The sequence below is a fragment of the Arachis ipaensis genome, chromosome B10 (genome assembly GCF_059453495.1).
Source record: "Arachis ipaensis isolate K30076 ecotype BB chromosome B10, ASM5945349v1, whole genome shotgun sequence".
NCBI classification, from domain to species: domain Eukaryota; kingdom Viridiplantae; phylum Streptophyta; class Magnoliopsida; order Fabales; family Fabaceae; genus Arachis; species Arachis ipaensis.
The window spans coordinates 125,000,566-125,023,695 of NC_142435.1; the positions used below are offsets into that span (position 1 = coordinate 125,000,566).

General features: G+C 41.2%; 3 protein-coding genes across 3 annotated transcripts; 2 read left to right on the forward strand and 1 right to left on the reverse strand.

The window, feature by feature from the left end:
* Positions 1-1,712: 1,712 nt before the first annotated feature.
* Positions 1,713-6,954, forward strand: LOC148581611 (uncharacterized). Its single transcript, XM_088492818.1, has 8 exons — positions 1,713-1,761; positions 2,791-3,098; positions 3,183-3,269; positions 3,594-3,719; positions 4,077-4,183; positions 4,269-4,340; positions 4,479-4,578; positions 6,868-6,954. The coding sequence occupies exons 1-8, from the start codon at positions 1,713-1,715 to the stop codon at positions 6,952-6,954; spliced, it is 936 nt and encodes a 311-aa protein (XP_088348944.1).
* Positions 6,955-16,688: 9,734 nt separating this feature from the next.
* LOC148581612 (uncharacterized) lies at positions 16,689-17,561 on the forward strand. Its single transcript, XM_088510271.1, has one exon. It carries the CDS (start codon positions 16,689-16,691, stop codon positions 17,559-17,561), a length of 873 nt encoding a protein of 290 aa, XP_088366397.1.
* A 3,673-nt stretch (positions 17,562-21,234) lies between these two features.
* Positions 21,235-21,873, reverse strand: LOC148581613 (uncharacterized). The gene has a single exon (XM_088492834.1). It carries the CDS (start codon positions 21,871-21,873, stop codon positions 21,235-21,237), a length of 639 nt encoding a protein of 212 aa, XP_088348960.1.
* Between the last annotated feature and the right edge of the window lie 1,257 nt (positions 21,874-23,130).

Below are 23,130 nucleotides of genomic sequence, written 5' to 3' on the forward strand. Positions count from 1 at the left end.
TTGGAAGCCACAAGGAGCCCAAGGACAAGAAGAGTCTTCAAGGAGAGCTAGTGGCAACAGTTCCAAGGATGCTGCATCAAAGGGAAAAGCAAAAATGCCATGAGCTACAGCAAAAAGGTGGTTGAATTCCATTAGGAAAAATTTAGTTTACATAAGTAGTTTCTTTTGATATGTCTGTTTTTTATTTTTAGCATATGTCTCTAAGTTGCTAATTTTTTTTAGAAGAAAGAAAATGTTGCTTGTTACCATTTCAATACCAATGAATTTAGCTTGCTAATCAAAAGAAGTTAATGATGCATTGGTCACAAAAGGAAAGAAAGGAACTATAACCCAAGTAGATTTAACTAAGAAAAAGATATAGGGAATAAGTATGAAATCATAAAATGAAGTTTGGAAGTGAGTCATTCAGAATGAAATAGTTAGACATAGGGGACAAAGAAGTAGATACCAAGGATGACTCTCGAAAATCAATATCCAAGAAGTAGTAAGAATGACCCAAGGCTCTGAGTATCAACTACTAAGAACAAAAGAAAGAAACAGTGGGCTCAAAGAGTCAAAATCCTAGTAGATGCTTGTGGTGAAGCTGTGTCAAGAAAAGAGACACGAGCAAGTAAATTCCTAGGGGTGTTTCAACACCTAGTACCCTAAAACCAATTGATTTGGGAGTGCTAATTGAAAGCTTACCTTAAAGGGTCATCTTGAGACAAAACATTTAGAGTCGTGGTCAACGAAAGAAAAGAAGAAAAACAACAAAAAGAAAACAATGTCTCTACTACTTCAAGGTGAAAATCTATAAAGAGAGCTCTAGAAGCAGTACTTAAAGGAGATCTTCAAAAATCTAAAGGTTTCAGTTTGATAAGAAACCAAACAACAAAGTTCATGCATTGTTATATACTTAATCTTTATCTCTGATTTTCAGTTGCATTCTCATAAGGGTTAAGTCTCAAAAGTTTGGAACAATACACATATAACTCTAATTTGCTTGAGGACAAGCAAAATTTAAGTTTGGTGTTGTGATAACTTGCATCATCTACCTATTTTCTCATCATAAAAGACCATAGAATTGATAAACTCTCACTGATTCAATGCATTATTAAGAGCTATATCATGAATTAGTAGAATATTACTTTGAAATTGGTTCTTGTATGCATTTCAGGAGAAAAGAGTAGCAAAAGAAGAAGAAAGCAAGCAAAAAGGACTGGGCGTGCCACACCAAGTCTCACTAAGGGCGTGACACGCCAACCCTGGGCGTGGCATGCCAGACCTAGCCCCCAGAGAAGGTTGCTCAAGTTTTACTAAGGGCGTGGCACGCTAGGCCTAACCACCAGAGAAGGTTGCTCAAGTTTTACTAAGGGCGTGGCACACCAGGCTTTGTCTCAAGAGAAGGCTTCCCAACATCTTACAATGGGCGTGGCACGCCAGCTCTAGTTTCCAAAGGAGGAATGCTCAAGTCTGACAAGGGGCGTGGCACGGCTACCCTGGGCGTGGCACGCCAGTTCTACACTGCAGAGATGTTTAATCAAGTTTTACTATGGGCGTGGCACGCCAATACTACCTTCCAGAAAGGGTGATCAGCACAACATAAGGGGCGTGGCACGCCAGTTATGTTCTCCAGAGAAAGGTGATAGAGGCAATACAAAGGGCATGGCACGCTGAGCATAGGCGTGGCACGCCAGGCACAAATTCCAAAGAGTGAAGACTGGTGCAACAACATGGGCGTTCTCGAAGGCGTGGCACGCCTGGTCCAATCTTCAGAAAGAGGTGCTCAATGAGATACAAGGGGCGTGGCACGCCAGGCTACTTATCCAGGGGAAGTATTTGGGGCACTATCAAGGGTGTGACACGCCTAGAAGGGGCGTGGCACGTCAGGCTCATCAAGCAGGAAGAAATTCTGGCCCAGCACTAAGGGCGTGGCATGCCGAGCAGTGGCATAGCACGCCAAGCCATCTTTCCAAAAAAAGGCATCATAGATCGCTTCGAGGGCATGGCATGCCAAGTACAAGCGTGGCACGCCAGCCTTAGCATACAAAAGGCAAGTTGATCAATCATCAAAGGCGTGGAACGCCAGTCTTGGGCGTGGCACGCCAATTCATTTCTTCAGAGGCTGAATGGGAAGCATTGAAGGGAACGTGGCACGCCAAATTCTGGGCGTGGCACGCCAGAGCGCTCCACATCGGATAAGATAATTGTGACACTAGATATACCCATTGCTTGGATCCATGAGAATATGTGGTATAATCAGGGAACAAGCTTCATCTCTCTTCATGAGCAATTAGACCAAGAAATTGGCTATTGATCAAGATTAGAGAGTTTGAATTACCAAAGAATTGAGATTCAACCACTAATGATTGCCAAGGGGTCAGGGAATTGCATGATTGAAGAACAGATGATATGAGATTGATCCGGAGAATATAATATCTCCTAACTCCAATGAATCCTCCCTATTCTTTTCTTCCCTTTCCTTATAGCTTTGTTTAAATTCTGCTCACCAACCTACTCCCCTTTACATTTAAGTTTATTTAGATTTCTGCTCTTTACATTTATGCCATTTAATTTCCTGCACTTTATAGCTTTCCTCTAGTTTCAAGTCATTTACTATTCTGTCATTTAAATTTCTGCACCCAATACTCATCTATGATCAGCTTAACTAAATTACCCTGCTAACTAAAATTGTTCAATCAATTAATCCCTGTGGGATTCGACCTCACTCTTGTGAGTTGTTACTTAATGATAATTCGGTATACTTGTCGAATGAGTTATTGTAGTAATACAATAATTTTTCATCATCAGTGTCAGATCTTGAAATCCTGATAGAGGTGGTTGTAGATGCTGGGGTAATGGCGGCATTGAAGTTTGCTGAAGCAACAAATGCCAAGCCGAGCTTCATAGTTGCTGAAGTTTACAAAACTCTAGGGAAAGAGAAAGAAATAACGGTAGAGTTGAAGGAGAAGTGTTATTATTGGATGACACATGTGAAAGAAACCAAAGATAGTACCAATGAATATGACCCCTTATTCATCTTGAACCATCAAGCGAATTTCGACGGGATTAGACATCATTTCATGTCTCTAATGCCCGGAGAACATGTGGAAAGCACGGTAAATTCTTTGTCTATTGCGTTAACATTAATGATTTTTCTAAATACTCTTATACTGCATATCTCGTAAATTTTCTTCCTGTAGGTGGTCAATACACATTGCATGATTCTCAACAACATGAAATGTCCCCGGTTTGAGAAAGATATATATTGTGTGCCGATGGATATTGTGGTAAGCCAAATTTTTTATTCCATGCTGATTGAATATGTATCACGTTTTATTCAGCACATGAATTGCGTTTGGTTCAGTAGTGTTGGTCATTTTTGTTCACTTGATTGTTAGTGTCTTCAGTTATGTCCTTTTGCATGCAAAAATATTTTTCTTGATGATTGAATGTGTATCAAGTTTTATTTAACATATGAATTGTGTTCGGTTCAGTGGAGTTTGTCATTTTCGTTCACTTGATTGTTAGTGTCTTCAATTATGTCCTTTTATTCAGCACATGGATGGTGTTTTACTGGTTCTTTTGTGATTTAACTGAGATTTGTTTTGCAGATGTTTATGTTGGAAAACCATGGTGAAGATTACATTGATCTAAAGACCAAGAAGGCCTACCGGTTCGATGTCGATCGATATGCACGCCAGTTTATTGACAAAAGAAAACTTGTATCGCATCTATTTGTAAGTCGTGATTTCTAAACCTTCTTTGATAATTCTCTCGTTTGCTATCATTTGGACTGAGATATTCTATCATTTTTCCAAATTTCAACTGTTTGTGCTGATTTGCAATGGAGGGCACTGGTGGTTGTGGATTGCCGATGTCCGAAAAAAGTCATTCTACGTGCTTGACCCTTTGAACAAGAAGAAGAATGAAATACCTTATTTGAGAATTAAACTGAACAAATTTGTTGTAAGTTATTTAAATGTTTCCCTTGTTGATTCAATGTTTATGATATTTTATTCAAGTCGGTGTTCGATTTAGTGGAGTTGCTGATTTTGATTCACCTAATTTTAATTCACTGTTTTTATCACTTTCAGGGATTAATAGTCTCCCAGATGAGGGTTTACGGTGGGTCAGAACCTTTAATGGAGAACGGAGATGGAGAAGAAGCAGAGTATATCAAGCTGAATGGTCAACGTACAAGGTAAAAATCTTTCTCTTATAGTGCTATTTTAAATGTGTTTTATTTTGTATACTATTAATCGTATTTTACTTAAATTCTTGCTTAGCTATGATTATGCGATATACATCATGAAATGGCTTGAAACAATTGATCCTCGAAAGATCAAAAGCGGGAAGAGGTATCAATATAAAGATTAGACACAAGTAAGTTAGTTTCTAAATTAATAAAATTCTTTCATTTCTTATTTCAGTTGGGATCATTTCTTATGTAAATAATTTCTTTCAATTGAAATGTAGGAAGATATTAATGTTTTTAGGCTTGAATATGGTCCAAATATTCTGTTGTACAAACTGAACAAAATAAGAGACCAAGTGATTCGGGCATCTGAAGCAATAAGACTCCCGAAGCCATCTGCTGTCCTCTCCAGCCGTTTTTGTAAATTCACATCTGGGGATATATATATATAGTAGTAAATAGGATATACTTTATTTGACTGGTTGTAATTAACACTATTTTGTTTAAAAAAGCAAACGCTGCTTCTTTCAATGTATATATCTGAATATTAATGTAAATCTTAATGTATATATCTAATGTTAATATTTATATCTGATTCAAGATGTATATATTTGTTGGAACTGTCTGGCTACTGTTTTGTTCTAGGATCACAATAAATGGAATCAGACCCCAAATAAACAAATGAGCAGAAATTAATACACACAGTGAACAAAAAGTGCATATATCAATAAAAAATGTATATATCAGTATTCAGTTTCAGAAACACCTGAACTCTCTGACATAGCACAATAAATTGACTATTCAATAAATAAAAAAGTGACTATTTAATAAAGAATTTCACAAAAGCTAATATAAAAAACAAAAAAAGTGACTATGCAATAAAAACTAACAACAGTTAGAAATTAAACCTCCTATAACTTCAGTGAACTAAAATTTACTCATAGATGAAAGAAAATTTATGTTAATGAAAACTGAAACTCGTATAATCCTCTTTGGGATAATTCATATCTGGTGCATTATAAAAGCTAGAACTTGACTGAATTGTCGGTCCGCCGTTTAAAAGATTCAGCTGCAAAAAGAGAAAATAAATCGTATATTAGCAAAATGCACAAATGAATGTTTGCCTAATCAAAAGCAAATCAATTTTACCTCGCTTAGAGCTGGCTTTTTCTTTTTCTTCGTGGCGTTTGAGATCTTTTTTTTTCCAAGTTTGATCCAAGTCTGTTCTTGGACCGGCCTGTTGTTCTGACACGTGGCGAGCTTTGAAGGTCGTTCACGTCGCTCAACGTCGCTTCTTTGTGGGATAACGAACTTTTTCCTTTGCTTCCCTCTTGATATTCTTGCATCTCGGCCATGACATTATCAAACGCCCGGTGCAGAATTTCGGTCAGCTCCTCAGACTCGGATGCAAATTCGCATATATTGTGCGACTGAAACACCAAATCATTGAATCTCTTGCTTCTCAGCTCCAGTAGAGGCTCGTCTTCGCTACTCTTGATGTGTGTGTGCCTCCTCTTTATGTTCGTGCTCCAGCATTCCAGTATGTATTTTGGTGCCATGTTATCCACTCACACGAAGCTTAGGACGCTCAAAAAATGGCGGCACAGTATGCCCCCTTGACTCGAATAGTAGGCACTGGCACTTTACCTCTCGTGATACTACATCGTAGGTGACAAAAAATTTGTTGAATGTTGAGTTGAAAACCTGCTCTATGACTTCGTATGTTGTGAAACCTAGGGTGGAATGCACTGATCTTGTGATACAGTTCACTTTTCCTCTGAATTGTCCTTAAACTTTCCTGAACTTTTCGTGGGTATACACGTGCTGAAACTGCGCCTCTATTGCTAATTTTGTTGCGCACGGTATCACAGTGTGAAAATCTGCAGTGTCAAATTCTCTCTCTCTTTTCTCTCTACTTGCTAGGCAATTGTCGTATTGCTTCACAAATTAACTTAGGGAGCTGTTGCGTGTGAAGAACTTATTGAATAATGCGTCCATGCTCTCGCTTCTTTGTATGCTTCTTATCCCAGCCCAGAAGTGGTGATCCAGGTAAACTAAAATCCATATATGGCGTTCCTCGTACAGCTCTGCAGAATGAACCAAACTAATGAGCTGCACTAAACCGAAATCTGTGCATGTTTTGACCCAAAAGATAAAGGCATGAAAATAATTTGAGTTAAAACCTCGGTTACCTGAGATCCACTTGTTGCCTCCGAGGCCGTACTTTGTGAGAAAATCATTCCAATTTCTGTCGAATGCGTCTTTTGTGACCAAACGACGTAGCTAGTCTCTTGTTCGATTTCTTCATGTCATTTGTAGTCATTTAGTTTGTTTGGAATTTTCTTCATGATGTGCCAGATGCACCAGCGGTAAATTGTTGTTGGCATGCACATCTCGATGGCCCTTTGTATCGATGCGCATTAGTCGGTGAGAATGCCTTTTGGTGCCTTCCCTCCCATGCAACGGAGCCAACACTCGAATAGCCATTTGATGATTGGATGTCCTCGTTTTTCATCAGCGTGCATCCGAGAAGTGTCGACTAACCGTGGTGATTCACGCCCACAAAAGAACAAAAAACCAGATTGTACCTGCATAAATCAACACTCTCACAATGTGATGAACCGAAATGTGTGGATTTGGTGAACATAAAGACTGAATTTGGGTGAACCAAATACCTGTTTGTGTTGTAGGTAGTGTCGAATGAAACCACGTTTCCGAAATACTCGCATGCAGCCTTGCTTCTTGCGTCGGCTCAGAATGCATGTTTGATGGAGTGATCGCCTTCGAGATTGAGCTCAAAAAATAAATTTTGGTTCTTCTTTTTCATTCTTAGTAGGTGCTTCCCAATTCTTTGGCATCGTCTTGTTCGGAAACATTCCGTACTTTCCTTGTGATGTAATTCCTCACGTCTTTTTTTATAAAACTGAGTTTTCGGTGACTACCGGCTGTTGCTACAAACGATTGATAAGTTTTGCTTGGTCTGATTTTGGCTTCCTCGTTGGTTTCGATGGTTCGACGCACGAACATGCTTAGCTCCCTATGTTGTTTGAGCATCTCTGCACGGTCTGGACAGCAGTGGTGTGAGTAATTCAGAACAACTTTGGAAATTATTCAGAGACCGACGTCCTTCATTATATGTACGTAGATCCTGGCTGGACAGTTTATGCCGACTGAGGGGTTTGTCTTCAGAGTTGGAGATATCTTGGATTTTCATCTCCCCTCTCTGCTGCATACGATTAGTTGATTCTTAACCTCGTCTCCCTTCTGAGTCGTGTTTCTTATTTTGGTAGAAAAATTGGCAAGTTTGGAATAATATTTGTAGAACTTTCTGGCTTTTCTAGTGTCTTGAAAATCATCTCCACCTTTGGGACAAATTGTTCATCCACAACACACCTGGTCTGCAGGATGAACCGAACATGTTATTATGGTGAAACAATAGTATGGAACTAGATGAATGGAACATTATCCATTATATAAATTCAAATTCAAACAACTTTCTGCAGAATAAACTGAACACGTACTCATGGTGAAACAATTGTATAGTACTGAATGAACGAAACAATTGTATAGTACTGAATGAACAAAACATAATCCATTATATAAAATCAAATTCAAACATCTTTCTGCATAATGAACCGAACACGTACTCATGGTGAGACAATTGTATAGTACTGAATGAACGAAACATAATCCATTATATAAAATCAAATTTGAAACACATCTATCTACAATTTAGAGATTATCAAATCAATTGAATTCAATTCAGATTCAGAACACTTGTGTCCATTCAATACAATTCAATTCAAGTTAGCAATTGCATTCCATTCAATTCGATTCAAAATTGAATAATCCAAACCTCGTCTAATTGATTCGTTTCAGAAGAATAATCCAATTCTCTCTCATTCAACTGATTTGAAGTTGAATCATTCATTGTTTCGATTCAAAAGTGCAGATCGAAGAAGAAAACAAAGAAGAATAGGAAGAAGATAAATGCAATGTAAGTAGATCGAAAGAAGAAAATGAGAAGATGAGCGCGGCCAGAGGAGAACGGCGAAGTTTATTACGTTGAAGGCAATGCAGATCAATAAAGAAGAACGCGAGCAGAGAAGAAGAAGAAGAAGAAGAAGAAGAAGAAGAAGAAGAAGAAGAAGAAGAAGAAGGTTTAGGTTGCAGCAGAAGATTTACGTTAAACAAAGTTTTAGGTTGTAGCAAGTTATATGTAGCGCGTGTATGACAAATGAGTAAGAGGGGAGGCGCGTCTGACCCAAATTGCTTGGATAACTTGAATGCATTTTTTATAATGATATAGAGCATTATTGATTAAGTATATAGAACTTAATTGCATTATACAATATATAGACTAATATATTTTTTATTCACTTTGAATTTGTGTCAATATTAACTAATTTTTTAATTAAAAATATTAGTTCCTAATACTCTTCAAAATAAATTAACGAGAATAAAATTGAAAAATAAAAGTAAGCGAGAGAAGGGACATAAAATCTCCAATATTTAAAATCACCTCTGAATGATTATTTATGTGGTTTGGGGAGATGAATCATTAAAGATATATACAACATCGGAAAATCATATTTGTTATCGAAATATTGGATATTCTGATGTTGTACATCTTTAAAATTTTGTTTAAAATATTATTGATCTTTTTTCTTAGAAGAACATATATTAACAATATCATTTTCATATATTAAAATTTTTCGAAAGAAATATACATTGACAACCTTAATCTATTATATATTATTAAAATTGAATTTTTTCAATTAATAGTATAACTAACATGGTATATTTTTAAAAGTTTTTTTAATTTATTTTATTTAATTCATTTAATATTTTGTTTAACCATATTCACTATACCAATCAATAATATTAATTATTTGATTTTACTGAAACAAATAAATTAATTTTGTTTTAATTTACATTAAATTTTTTATCTTATAAATTTTGATTAATAATTTTTAAAAATTTTATAATTAATTATTTATTTTATTTGATTGACAAAAAATCAATTATATTAACTATTTGATTTGAATAGAATAAATGAATTTATTTTATTTTAGTTTAAGTTAATTTTTTATGTATTTTAATTAATAATTTTTAAAAATATTATAATTTTTATATGACATATTTATAAGATATTTTTATTCATTTAACTTATTTTATTAAATCAAACAATTATAATTAATTAATTATATTAATTATTTAATTTAATTAATTTAAATATAAAGATTCTCAATATCTTCGATAAGAGAAAGTTGAATCTATATCTTTTAATTTTGTACACTTCTAAATTTTAAACTAGGATTTAAAATAGAGTTACTGTAGAATCTGCAACATTACTTATGCAGGTGACAAATTTATTTTGTCACTCACCGAATGAATCAGGAACAAAGCAATGATGAAAAACTAACACTTTGTGTTGCTATAATTTTTGTGAAGTTGATTAAGTAGGAGACAACTTCATTTTATCTTATAACTAGCAAAACAAAAAGAGCAAAGAAGAGAAATAATCCAGTCATATATCCTGGTTCAGCCACCATGTGCAATGTGGCCTATTCCAGTTTTCACTACAACGATGGTAGAATTTGCACTATCTTTATCAAAGATTTGCAAACACCAATTCCTAAGGATTCTACCTAATCCTATCAGGGACAAACCAAACTTGATTTGGCTAACTTCACTCCCTAGACTCTCACCACTAAGTATTCATCCAACTTAGCAAGAGAAACTTCTCATATTCATGAATACAAAACAGAAGTGATAATAAAAGAAATTAATATAATTTCTGGCTTTTCTCCAAACTTATTCTCTTTGTCTTTTCTCTCAATGATTTTTATAGATACCTTACATATTTACCTTTTTCCATTGATTGAAACAAAGATAAATTTGAAGAATAGAAAATTTTAAAGTTAAACCATGAAGGAAAAGAAGGTATAGTTAGAAAGCTATGAAGACCCAAATAGTGTGCTTCCACCTTAATTCAAGTGCTGGCCGTTTACGATTTTATATAAGAGTAAAGCTTCAAAAACTTGAGCTTGCTGAGGATACCAATTCTAAACAGTAGAGAATCTTTGACTTTGTCTTCTTTCCCAATCCAAAGAAGTGGATACTTATTCTTGATAGTGACCTTATTCAACTGTCGATAATTCACGCACAACCTTATTCGCCATCCTTCTTCTTTACCAACAGTACTGGAACTCCCACGATGAACACTTGGACGAATAAACTTCTTCCCATGTAGCTCATCTAATTGCTTCTTCAGTTCTGCTAGCTCCAATGGTAACATCCGATAAGGTGCTATCAAGATCGGTCCAACTCCAAGTATTAAGTCAATGCCGAAATCTATCTCTCGCCGAGGAGAACACTCTAGTATGTCTTCAGGAAAAAACATCGAAAAATTTCTTCACCATTTGGATCCGTTTCAGACTTTGTCCGTTGCCGTTTGAGCTAGCCATTAACAGAACGTACCCCTCACCATTACTCCCATCACATGTAACTTTTACAGAATTTAAATAGAAAGCATTGGATAATACTAGTCCAGTAGGTACATTTTCAGGCAAAATGATAGCAGTCTTCTCAAAACATTCCAGAAAAATATGATTTTTGAATAACCAGTCCAATCCTAAAATAATATCTAAACCATATAAAGGCAAGCAGACTAGGTAATGTGCAAAGGTTCTTCCGTCTATGACAAATTCTATTTGTTGGCATACTAGGCTAGTCAAAGTATTTTGGCATGTGGGTGTATGAACAATCAAATCAAAATTTAGTTTCGATAAATTTAATCCCAACTCATGTGCAACACTTAAAGAAATAAAAGAATGTGACGCACCCAAATCATATAATACAGTTAAGAAGCGAGTCTTGACATAACACTGACCTTAAATCAAGGAGTTCAAATATACAGTATCATCAGCGGTCATAGCAAATACCCGTCCTTACTGTTAGACCCTAACTGATTCTTGAACAAACTTCTTTGGACAATTCCTCACCATGTGCCCCAGTTCACCGCAGTTATAACGGACAATCGTTCCAAATTTACAAGGTCTACCAGGATGATTCTTCCCATACTGTTTACATGTCATGTCCACTTGGACCTGCTGAGGTCGCTTGTCAGCACTCTGTCTTAACCTATTGCCATTTCCAATAGTAGAGCAAATAGGAATGTTCCTAGCTTGTTGATTTCCTTGCACATGGTGCTCCAGGTGCCTTAAAATTCATCTTTCATCGTACCACATACCAATTGAAATTGTTAAAGTTTCTTGGTGGTAAACTTGGACGAATTATTTTCGATACTGCCATCTTCTTCTCGCAATATTCCATCAATTGACTCTTGTAGCTCTGCAAAATTTTACATTTTCAGTGAAACCAACGAATGCATCAACTCGTCAAAAAATACTCATTCAAACTTCAAACACTTTCATTATTCAAAATCATCTGAATTTCTCTGACAGATCTTAGAGAATCGGCAGAAATTTTCAAACCTTCCAGTGTACTCTGCTACTGACATATTTTCCTGCCTCAACTGCATCAATTACATCTCCTTGGCATCACGAACTGATATAAAAAAAATACTTATTATAGAATTCTTCCTTAAAAGTATTCCAAAGAATCTCTCGAGCATTCTGCCGTAGCAACCGCTATACTCTATGCCACCAGTACTCAACTTCTCCTTCTAGCATATATGTCGCAAACTCCACATGTTGTCCTTCTGGCACATGTTGCACTCGCAATGCTTCTCGATACCAGGGAATCAATTGTCAACTTCAATCACAACAAGCGTTCCCTTAAATTTAGGCGGATTTACCTTCAGAAAAACTGCCAGCGTCATAGATTTTTCGTGATCCGGCATCCTCATTACCGTTGCTATCTTCATTGCGCTCACCATTACGTTCATCATTCCTCTCCCCTAAACGGTCAATTGCTCGGGTAGTAGAAGTCATCGTTTCACGCACAGCATCAGCCATGGTGTTTACGATAGCTATAACAGCATCCGCGTCGTTCCTCGGAATATCTCCTGAATTTTCACTTCGCCTACCGCATCCTCATCCCCGTGCAGCCATTAAGATCTTATTCACACCCAACATTTCATATTAAGGTGGTCAGTCTTAACATTTCAGGTAAAGTGTGAATAGTCTCTGAAATGAATATATAATGACAGTTATGCAATCCATATCACAAAGATATCCTAAATGCATGAGACACAACTCAGAGTATGCAATGAAGCATAATTCAGTCCATTTTCCCAAGCTCTAACAGAAAAAACTGCTCTGATACCAAATTGTAACGACCCAATTTCTAACACATCATGGTCATACTGAAAACTAAACACTACTAACTTGCTTTTTTAAAACATACCTAATTGTTATTATTAAGCCTGTAATCAAATTAGCATTCGATCGACATATATTTATTTTAAAAACGAATCAAATGATTGTAAGAAATTAAGCAACACAAACAAACACAAAAAGAAATAAAGCAACACATAAAGAAATATATATATATATATATATATATATATATATATATATATATATATATATATATCTTCTGTACAATATACATAAAGACAGAAACCAAAGCTAATTAAATTGTACAATTATTATTAAGATTTTTTAATTTTATTTTTATATTAAAGTATTTTGTATTTATTATATTATTTATATTATATGTATTTATTAAAAATAATATTAATAAATATCACATAATCATAAAAAAATAATTATATTGTATTTAATAAAAATATTTAATATTTTTTATTTATACATATTTATATTAATAATTATAAATAATAAGAAATATAATTAATTTAAATATAAATAAATATAAAATTAAAATAATATAATAAAATTATTGTGTAATTTCACTATATAATTAATATTTAGTATATGAAATAATGAGAAATATCATGATTTAGTGACAAGGAGAATATACAGTATAAGATTTTTCTAGGTTCAAATCGTATCTTCACAATTTTGGAAAATTTTCTTGAACAGTTCAATTAGACTGATTTTTTACCAATTTTCATCCATTTTGACGGATTTTCACCAGCTTAACCTGTTCTTACCAATTTTTTATCTTAAACGGTTTTTCAATTAAAATGAACCGATTAGAGATCCGATTTATCGATTTTTTGATCGAACAAACCGGTCCAATATGGTGTTTTAAACTATGCACGTGGGCATTTTCTCTCGCGCTCTTTCCCCCTCCTCTCATCTCTATCCTCCTCTTTATCCAGCAACAGTGACACCAGCATCCACCGCCTTGCCTTTTCCTTTCCTTTCTTCTCTTCTCTGTCTGTTCTGATGTTGAGTTATGTTTGATATTGTTAATATTATTATTCTAATTTTAATATTTGTTTTTAGTATTATTATTGCTGGTGGTGATGATTTCAAAGGGAATGATAGCAGAAGTGTTGTGATATAGGGATGAGAGATGAAGTGAAGTTGGAAGGTGAAAGATAGTGGTCCCGAGAGCAGGAACTGAACGAGGATAAACTTACATTTTTGAAAAAAAAAATGTTAATGATTTGGCCTATCCGAAGTAAGATTTTCTTCGAAGTAGAATTTTATCTAGGTCAGACCATTACCGCTAGAATTGCTAACGAAGTTACCAGTTTCTTTAGAGTTTCGCGAATTCAATATATCTTACCATTGGGTTATTGTTCAACGGTTATTAAACTTGGTTTTAGTTTACTAAACTGACTTCACAGTAGTATCAGTTTGCTAGTGCACTTTGCATTTCTGGAATTTCAATTACAAATTTACGATCATGACCTGTTCCATTTTATTCCTATTTGACTTGATGCTCTCAGCCGCCGAAACGCATAAAATAATTAGTCCAGTAATAGGGAAAGAAGACCAGGGAATTTACGTGGTTCGGTCAAATGACCTACATCCACGGGAAAAATAATAAAAGCATTCCACTATAAGAAATCAAGAATCCACAGTACAATCTTTACAATACACGGTGAAAACAGAAAAGAGAAAACGGTTATGGTTGTAGGCAAATCTTCCTCCATGATGCCGCTCCGATTAAATACCTGAAACATCCTATACACACGAACACAACATACATCCACTCTACTTGAAAACATTGGAATCAGAGGTAATGTAAAGCAATAACTTGGACGCATTTTATTAGGTAAGAACATGATCCAAATAGCAACTCAGGTCAAAACAGCAGATTTCAAGTTCAGCGTGCAAGAATATATACCATTTGAATAGATCAGCATGCGTATACACGAGGATGACAAAATAATGGAGTTATGCGAACACATACACCAAAGCGGCTAAGCAACAGAACTGAACCATCAATAATCTTCGATAATGTCGCATCCGTTATTGCAAAATCCACCTTCAAAAGGTCACCAAGCATTCCAGAAAGCAAAGTCTTATATCAACTAGCGCACACCCCGTAAAAGAAACTGTACAAGATGTCTCTGGTACGGATTGAGAGATGGATCGGGAACCTGCGGGTCAAGGCGGATGCCGGATCACTTGACTGGGGCGATGGGGGTGGTACCTGCAAAGACACTCCGACGCTCAAGTCAGAATGGATCTGAGAGGTAGAAAGTGTGGAATGAATGAATACCTGGAGGGACCTGAGTCCTCTATTTATAGGTGATGGAGAATATCTTATCTTATCTTATTTGGCTAAGATAAAGGAGACGTTTGAATTCGAAAGTCGGTTAGGAGTCTGAGAATGCCGTTTTCGGGCCTTCTAGAAGTGAGGAACGGGTCGGACCCGGGGAACCGGTGTTGGGTTCGGTCTTGGATCCGGGATAGTGGGCCGGATCCGTAACAGTTGCCCCCGCAGCGGGAGAGCGAACAAGGTCGGTCCGTCGCTTGAAAGGCGTGATGCCTGTCCGTGGGCTTCGGTTCGTCTCGGGAGTTCGTTTTGTTTCCTGGAGGGAGGTCGGTGCCTTGGTTCCGGTTTCGCTGGGGGGCTCGTCTGACCGTTTTTTGGTTTGACGAGACTCCTCCGCTTCTGCCGTGTCTGTTGCGTTCTTCGATGCTTTATCAGTTTCTTTTTTCGAGGGAGGGTCATTAAATGTGAAGGGACGTTTTCCCTTTTCTGCCCCTACTAGCTTTAACTGTGCCTAGGGGTAATTGTGTCAGTTCACCCCTCTTTGAAACCGTTTTGGATTTTTATTTCAGTTCCCTCGCTCGTTTCCCTTTCTTTTTCCTTTTTCCATTCTCTTCTGAAGAATTTCTCTCTGAACAGAAAGTCCCCTCCTTTCTCTGTGGTCTTTCGTTTTTTTTTTGTTTTTGCTTGCTGCTTCTGCTTTTCGAGCTTCCTCAAGTGTTCTTTCTGCATTTCCAGGTTAGCGCGTTTCGTTTATTCTTTTCCTGTTATTTTGTGAATGCTGCTCTGTTTTTTGCCATGCATTGTTCTGCCTGTTTTTAGTTTTGCGTTGAACTAGTCTCTTTTTTGGGGGGTGGTTGTTTGAGTTTTTGGAGGGGTCGAGCACCGCCGTATTCATTCGGTGATGGCGGTGTACCGCCGCGTTGGTTTGGTAGCGGTGTGTAGGTTTCTGTCTTGCTTCTGTCTAGGGTTAGCAGGCTGATGGTGGTGCTCCTCCCTGTTTTAGGTATGCAACGGCGGAGAAATGAAGGTGTGAGGGCTCCAGTAGCCCCTTCCAGGGGCGTTCCCAATCGTTATGGTTGGGTGACTAGTGATGTATGGGGCGTTCCGTCGCGGATGACGGAGGGCGACCTTCAACGGCTCCGTGATCAGGGGGCCATCTGTGGCGGTGGTGATGAGGAGGGGCGGTATGAGCTCGTCCTCCCGGATGCCGACGAGCGCGTTTGTTACTTGAATCTGCATTCTCCCACCGTTCCGGATTGGATGTGGGTTTACGAGTCGATGTTCACTCGGCTTGGCGTGCGACTTCCCTTCTCGTCGTTTGTTCAGGATCTGTTGAGTCGGTGTTCCGTGGCGCCGTCTCAACTTCACCCGAACAGCTGGGCTGCTGTGCGGTCGTTTGAGTTGGTGTGCCGGTATCTCGACCTTCCGGCTTCCGTTCCTGTTTTTCTTTTTCTTTTCTTATGCACTCTTCCGACTAAGGAGGGGAAGCATAAGAAGAGGTATATGTCCTTTCGGGCTCAGCCTCATCGCCGTATTTTTGGTTTATTTGAGGATTCTTTTCATGGTTTTAAATGGGAGTATTTTAAGGTGCGTCCTGTCCAGGGGCACCATCCATTCTGGCTGTCACCGGAGGGCGTTCGTCGGTTTCCGACATACTGGAATTTCCAGGCTGGCCCGTCGGTTCTAACTAAATTCACCTACGATGGCTTGTCCCAGGAGGATAAGGACGTTGCCAATGTTTTGTGGCATTTATTTGGTGAGCGTCCGTTGAATCCTCGGGACGTTATGGGGGATCCCGAGGCTTGTCGGGTGTATATCGGTGTGTGCTTTGTCTTCTTTTCCCGATTTCGTATGTTCTATTCTTGCCTTTTTGTAATCTTGTTATTTTTTATTTCTTTCAGTTGAGATGGCTGGTGGGCTGACTTCTCTGGCTAGGTTGAAGGCGGCGATGGGTCGGGAGGAGGGATCCTCGTCTCCTTCTACCCCTGTCTCCAATCCTGCCGTGGAATCTCAACCGGTTTCCCAGGAGGTGATTTCCTCGGCTGCTCGGGCAGAGGTTCAAGTTTCCCCTGGCCATGTGAACTCTCCTGAGGTTGTGGTAGTGTCGGCTGCTGAGGCTTCTCGGAAGAGAAAGAGGCCCGAGGACCCGAGCAGCGAGACTTTTGAGGAGGGTTTGGTGCCAAGTGTGATGGATCGTCATTTTGATGCTCCGGATTTTATTGATCAGCATTTGATGCCTGGTACGGAGCCTTATTTTGATGGCTGTGATGTCTCGTTCCAGACCAAGTCGGTGTATCGTGCTCTCCTTCGCTCTGCTGTTGTTGTTCGGAAGGCTGAGCCTGTGATGGCTCAGGTTGGTTTATTGGATAAGAAGCTTCGTCAATCTCAGGCTGAGGTGGCTAAGTTGAAGGAGGAGCTCGATGCTGCCGAGATTGCGAGGGGGAAAGCGGTGAAGTCTTCTGAGGAAGCTGGGGCGGAGATTCTCCGGCTTTCCGAAGTTGAGACTTCACTCCTTTCTCAGCTGGGCGAGGAGCGGCGTAAGGCTTCCGATGCGGGTTCCCGGGCTGCCGTACTTCTTGGTGAGACGGAGGCTCTGAATGCCGAGGTTGCTACATTGAAAAGGGAGAAAACGGAACTGTTGGCCGATGCTAAGGATGCAATTGCTGCTACTGAGGAGACGATGAAGGCGCAGGCCCTGGTGCTTGCTCCGGGAGTGGATGTGTCCGTGATGGGAGCATTCAAGACCGTTCGTGATGGCCGGATAGTCGACCTCGAGTAGCTTTATCTTTGTAATCTTTGTTCTCCCGCTTTTTTAGACTTACTTTGTTTTTTGGATACTTTTGGTTTGGCCGTGGGCCGTGTAACCGTAACTCCGTAACTTTTGATTTTTTGTTTTAATAACTTTTCGAGCCATTCAGGCTCTTTTCGTATGTTCCGTTTAAAAGCTATTCCGTTTAATTAATCTTTTTCCCGTATTTGGGATGAGTGGACCGTCGTGTGGTCGGGTTTATATGGATATCCGTGGGTTGGGCCTGGAGGGTGATCGGTCCTCCAGTTGTGGCCGTGATTTTGTTCCGTAATTGGGACATTGTGTGAGAAATAAAGAATTTAGGGATAGCTTTGTAATGTGATTTTATTGATGGGTGGGCCTCGTTAAAACCCTCCGTTGTTGGCGGGAAAGAGTACCCGAGTTTGATACATAGGCGTAGTTTTTGAAATGTAAATGTAATTTTGCAAATAAGTAAAGCGAAAGCGTAAAAGGAAACGGGGGAGGGGGGAAATGGAGACCTGGGTTGGTTTTAGGAGTAGTATCGCCGTAAGTTGGCGGCGTTCCACGTTCTCGGGACTTCGTTACCGTTAAGCCGTTCGAGTTTGTAGGCTCCTTTCCCGATTGCAGCTTTGATTCTATATGGTCCCTCCCAGTTGGGGGCGAGTTTTCCTTCTCCCAGGGTTGGGGGACCGATGTCGTTTCGCCGTAGGACGAGGTCGTCAGTTGTGAACTCTCGCCGAATGACTCCGTGGTTGTATCTCAGGCTGATTCTTTGTTTTAGGGCTAGCTCTCTGAGGTGGGCTACGCTTCTTATTTCGCTAGTGAGGTCTCGTTCTGCTTCTTCGTCGTTGCCTCCGATTGTTCTTCGTGGGCTTGGGTCGCCGATTTCAACTGGGATGATAGCTTCCGTGCCGTAGGTTAATCGGAAGGGGGTTTCCCCGGTAGCTGTCTGCGGGGTCGTGCGGTACGACCATAAGACCGATCCGAGTTCGTCTGCCCATAGTCCTTTGGCTTCGTCGAGTCGTTTCTTGAGGCCTTTGACTATTATTTTGTTTGCTGATTCCACTTGTCCGTTTGTTTGGGGGTGTTCTACCGAGCTAAAGCGATGGGATATGCGTAGCCCGTTTAGGAATTCCTTGAATTTGGTGTCGGCAAACTGGGTTCCGTTGTCCGAGATGACGATCTCGAGGATCCCAAATCGGGTGATGATTTGTCGCCAAAGGAATTTTCGACATTGGGTCGCCGTGATAGAGGCTAGCGGCTCGACCTCGATCCATTTGGTAAAATAGTCTATGGCGACGATGAGATATCGGAGTTGGCCTGGTGCCGTGGGAAAAGGTCCGACAAGGTCGATCCCCCAGGTGCCGAATGGCCGTTCTGCCGATATGATGCTGAGCTGATGTGGGGCGGCTTGGTGGATGTTGGCGTGCCGTTGACATTTATCGCAGTTTTTCACTAGTTGCATGGAGTCCCGGATGATCGTGGGCCAGAAGTAGCCGGCGCGGATGACTTTTTGGGCAAGGGTTTTACCTCCGACGTGGTGGCCGCAACAGCCTTCATGGATTTCGCGTAGTATGTATTCCGTGCTCCCGGGCTCGACGCATTTGAGCAGGGGTTGCGAGAATCCGCGTTTGTATAGTTGTCCTGCGACGACCGTATAACCGGCGACCTCCCTTTTTATTCGTTTTCCCTCTTTAGGGTCTTCGGGCAGTTCCCTGTTGAGGAGGTACTGTAGGATGGGGTAGGTCCATGACTTGTGGTGGGAGTGTGTCAGGTGGGTGTCGGCTGTTAAGGATACGGACGGCGTTTTGACGACCTCCTGAATTAGCGATTTGTTGCCGTGTCCTGGTTTGGTGCTAGCAAGTTTGGAGAGGAGGTCGGCTCTGGCGTTTCTTTCCCTGGGGACGTGCTGTATGATTACCTGGTTGAATTTTTCTTTTAGTTTGTTGACCTTGGCGAGGTATTGTTGTAGTAGGGGATCTCGCGTTTGGTAGTCTCCGTTGATTTGGGAACTGACTACTTGCGAATCCGTGTTGATCTCCAAGACTTTTGCCTCGACTTCGCTGGCTAGGGTTAGGCCTGCCAGGAGGGCCTCGTATTCTGCTTGGTTGTTTGAGACCGGAAAATCGTATCGGACTGATTGTTCGATCACGACGCCGTTTTGGCTTTCCAGAATGACTCCGGCGCCTCCGGAAGTGACGTTCGAGGTGCCGTCAACGTGTAGTTTCCATGCCTCGGGAGGGGTGTTTCCTGGGGTCATCTCTGCGATGAAGTCGGCCATAGCCTGTGCTTTGATTGCGTATCGGGGTTCGAACTTGATGTCGAATTGGGATAGTTCGACGGACCATGCTAGCATTCTACCCGCTAGGTCGGGCTTCTGTAGTACCTGTTTGACTGCTTGGTCGGTTCGAACCGTTACGGGGTGGGCTTGAAAATATTGTCGCAAGCGTCGGGACGCCGTGAGGAGGGCAAAGGCTAGTTTTTCTAGGCGCGAGTAGCGGGTCTCTGCGTCTTGTAGGACTTTGCTTGTGAAGTATATAGGTTTTTGCTCTTTTTTCTTGTTTTCTCGGATGAGTGCCGCCGCGAGTGTTTCTTCCGTTATGGAGAGGTATAAGTACAGGGTTTCCCCTGTTTGGGGTTTGGCGAGGATTGGTGGTTCCGCCAGGATTTTCTTGAAGTGTTAGAATGCCGCTTCGCACTCTTCTTTCCATATGAAGGGGGCTCCTTTTTTCATTAGTTTGAAGAAGGGGATTGCTTTTTGGGCTGATGCTCCGAGAAAGCGAGATAGGGCTGTCAGTCGACCGGTGAGCTTCTGAACGTCGCGTAGGTTTTTTGGGCTCGTCATCTCGAGAATGGCGCGACATTTCTCCGGGTTGGCTTCAACTCCGCGTTGTGTGATCATGAAGCCGAGGAACTTTCCTGCCTCCATTCCGAAGGCGCACTTTGTTGGGTTGAGTCGCATTTGGTGTCTTCTTAGGGTGTCCGTTACGACCTTGAGGTCGCTGATGAGTTGTTCGTCGGAGTCAGTTTTGGCGAGCATGTCGTCTATGTAGACTTCTAGTTTGGTTCCGGATAGGTTCTGGAATATTTTGTTGACGAGCCATTGGTATGTTGCTCCGGCGTTTTTCAAGCCGAAGGGCATGACTGTGTAGCAGTACGTGCCGTCGGGGGTGATGAACGCCGTTTTTTCTTCGTCGGGTCGGTGTTTGGGTATCTGATTGTAGCCGGAGTACGCGTCCATAAAGCTCAGGTATCGATGTCCGGATGCGGAGTCCACTAGTCCGTCGATGTTCGGTAGGGGAAAGGCGTCTTTTGGGCAGGCTTTGTTGAGGTCCGTATAGTCAACGCACATTCGCCATTTTCCGTTGGATTTCTTTACAAGTACAACGTTTGCTAACCAGGTTGTGTAGGGAAGTTCTCGGATGAAGTTTGCTTCGAGCAGGGCTTGTACTTGTCTCTTGACTTCAGCCGCTCGGTCTGCTGACATTTTTCTTCTTCTTTGCGCTACGGGTTTGGCTTTGGGGTTCACGGCTAGCCGGTGGGACATGAAGTCGGGATCTATCCCCGGCATGTCGGCTGGAGTGAAAGCGAACAGGTCTCTGTTTTGTTTTAAAAATTGGGAAAGGTCTTCTTTTAGGTCATAAGGGAGGTTCCTATTGATAAAGGTGTACTCGTCCTTGGTCTATCCTATTTGCAGTTTCTCCATGTCGCCTTCTGGTTCGGGTCTAGGTTGGCCGTCTTGTCGGGCATCTAGGTCGGCCAGGAATATCCCGGCTGCGTCGCGGGATTTTTTCCGTAAAGCCAGGCTGGTGTTGTCGCATTCTGCCGCAATTTCCCGATCTCCGTGGATGGTCCCGATGGAGTCGTCCTCCGCTATGAACTCCATAAGGAGGTATTTGGTAAAGATGATGGCCGAAAAGTCATTGATCGTCTTTCTTCCGAGGATGACGTTGTAGGCAGTGGAGTCTTTTAGGACCACGAATTCAGCTATGAGTGTCCTCCTCTTGTCACTGGTTCCTATGGTGAGGGGGAGTGTGATGGAGCCTTCCGGTTTGAGGAAGTTGTCCCCGAGTCCCGTGACACCATTGCAGTGCGTTTGGAGATTTTCGTCGCGGAGCCCAAGCTTGTCGAAGGCCCCTCGAAAGAGGATGTTGGAGTCTGCACCGGTGTCTACTAGTATTCTTCGGACTAGTCCGGTTCCGATCTTCGCCGAGATCACGAAGGGTGCGTCTTCGGCTGTGGTACCGTGCTGGCAGTCCTCGGATAGGAAGGTTATTGCTTTGTTGGACACGGGAGTTGGGGCTTGGTTTCTGACGGCCATTACCTGGAGGTCCTTTTTTATCTTGGATTTTGACTTGCATGGTGCATCTTTGCCGGTGATGACGTTTACTATGATGGTCGGGTCTTCTTCTGGACTTTCTCTTGGGGGTCGCTTTTGGGTTCTCGGGTTACGTCCTTCTCTCTCCGGTGACCTGTCTCTCTCCGCGTGTCTCGGTTCTCTGATGATTTTGGTAAATTCTGGGAGTTTGCCGTCTCGTATGGCTTGTTCAAGGGCGTCTTTAAGGTCGAAACAATCCTGCGTTTTATGACCGTAGCCTCGGTGGTATTCGCAGTAGAGGGTTTTGTTGCCTCCTGTCCTTTCCTTGAGTTGTCGGGCTTTTGGAATGATGCCTCGGTCCGCTATTTGGTGGTATGTCTCGGTAATTGGTGCAGTTAGGGGGTGTGTAATTGGAGAATTTGCCTATTCTCGGTGTCCGATTGGTCGGCCTCGGGTGGTCCCGTTGATTCTCTTTGGGTGTTGCGTTATGGTGAGAAGCCGAATTGCCGCGTTGGTTGTTGCCGTGCTGCCGCTTGTTGGCCGCGACGACTTGGCTGACTTCTTCGTCGTTGATGTAGTCTTTGGCGACGTTCTGGATCTCATGCATGGTCCATACCGGTCTGGTGGTGAGGTGTTTGCGAAAATCTTCGTTCATTAGTCCGTTGGTCAGGCAAAGGCTTGCGACGGAATCCGTGAGTCCGTCGACCGTTAGGCATTCGTCGTTAAAGCGGTCGAGGTATTTTCTTGTGGATTCGTCTTGTTTTTGTGTGACCCCGAGCTAGCTGATGGGGTGTTTGGCTTTAGTGATCCTTGTAGTGAACTGGGCCATGAATTTTCGTGTGATATCGTGGAAACTGGTTATGGATCCGTTTGGGAGGACGTTGAACCATTTGATTGCTGGCCCGGCGAGGGTTACCGGAAAAGCTCTGCATCAGACCGCGTCGGCTGCTCCTTCTAAGTTCATTCTGGCTTCGAAAGCCGTTAGGTGTTCTTGGGGATCCTTGGTTCCGTCGTACTTCATATCGGTAGGTTTGTCGAAGCCTTTGGGGAGTTTTGCTCTTAGGATTCTTTCTGTAAAGGGTGTACCGCCCATTATTATGTGGTCGTTTCTCGTGCGCTTGGTGTTTCGGTCCCTCCGATCTTCGTCTGAGTAGTGTTGAGAACTCAGATCTCGAGAGGTGCTACGGTTATGTTTCTTGTTGTATCGCCGTTCTGGTGATTTCTCGTGTCTGCGATCGCGTGATGGACTGCGACCGTTTC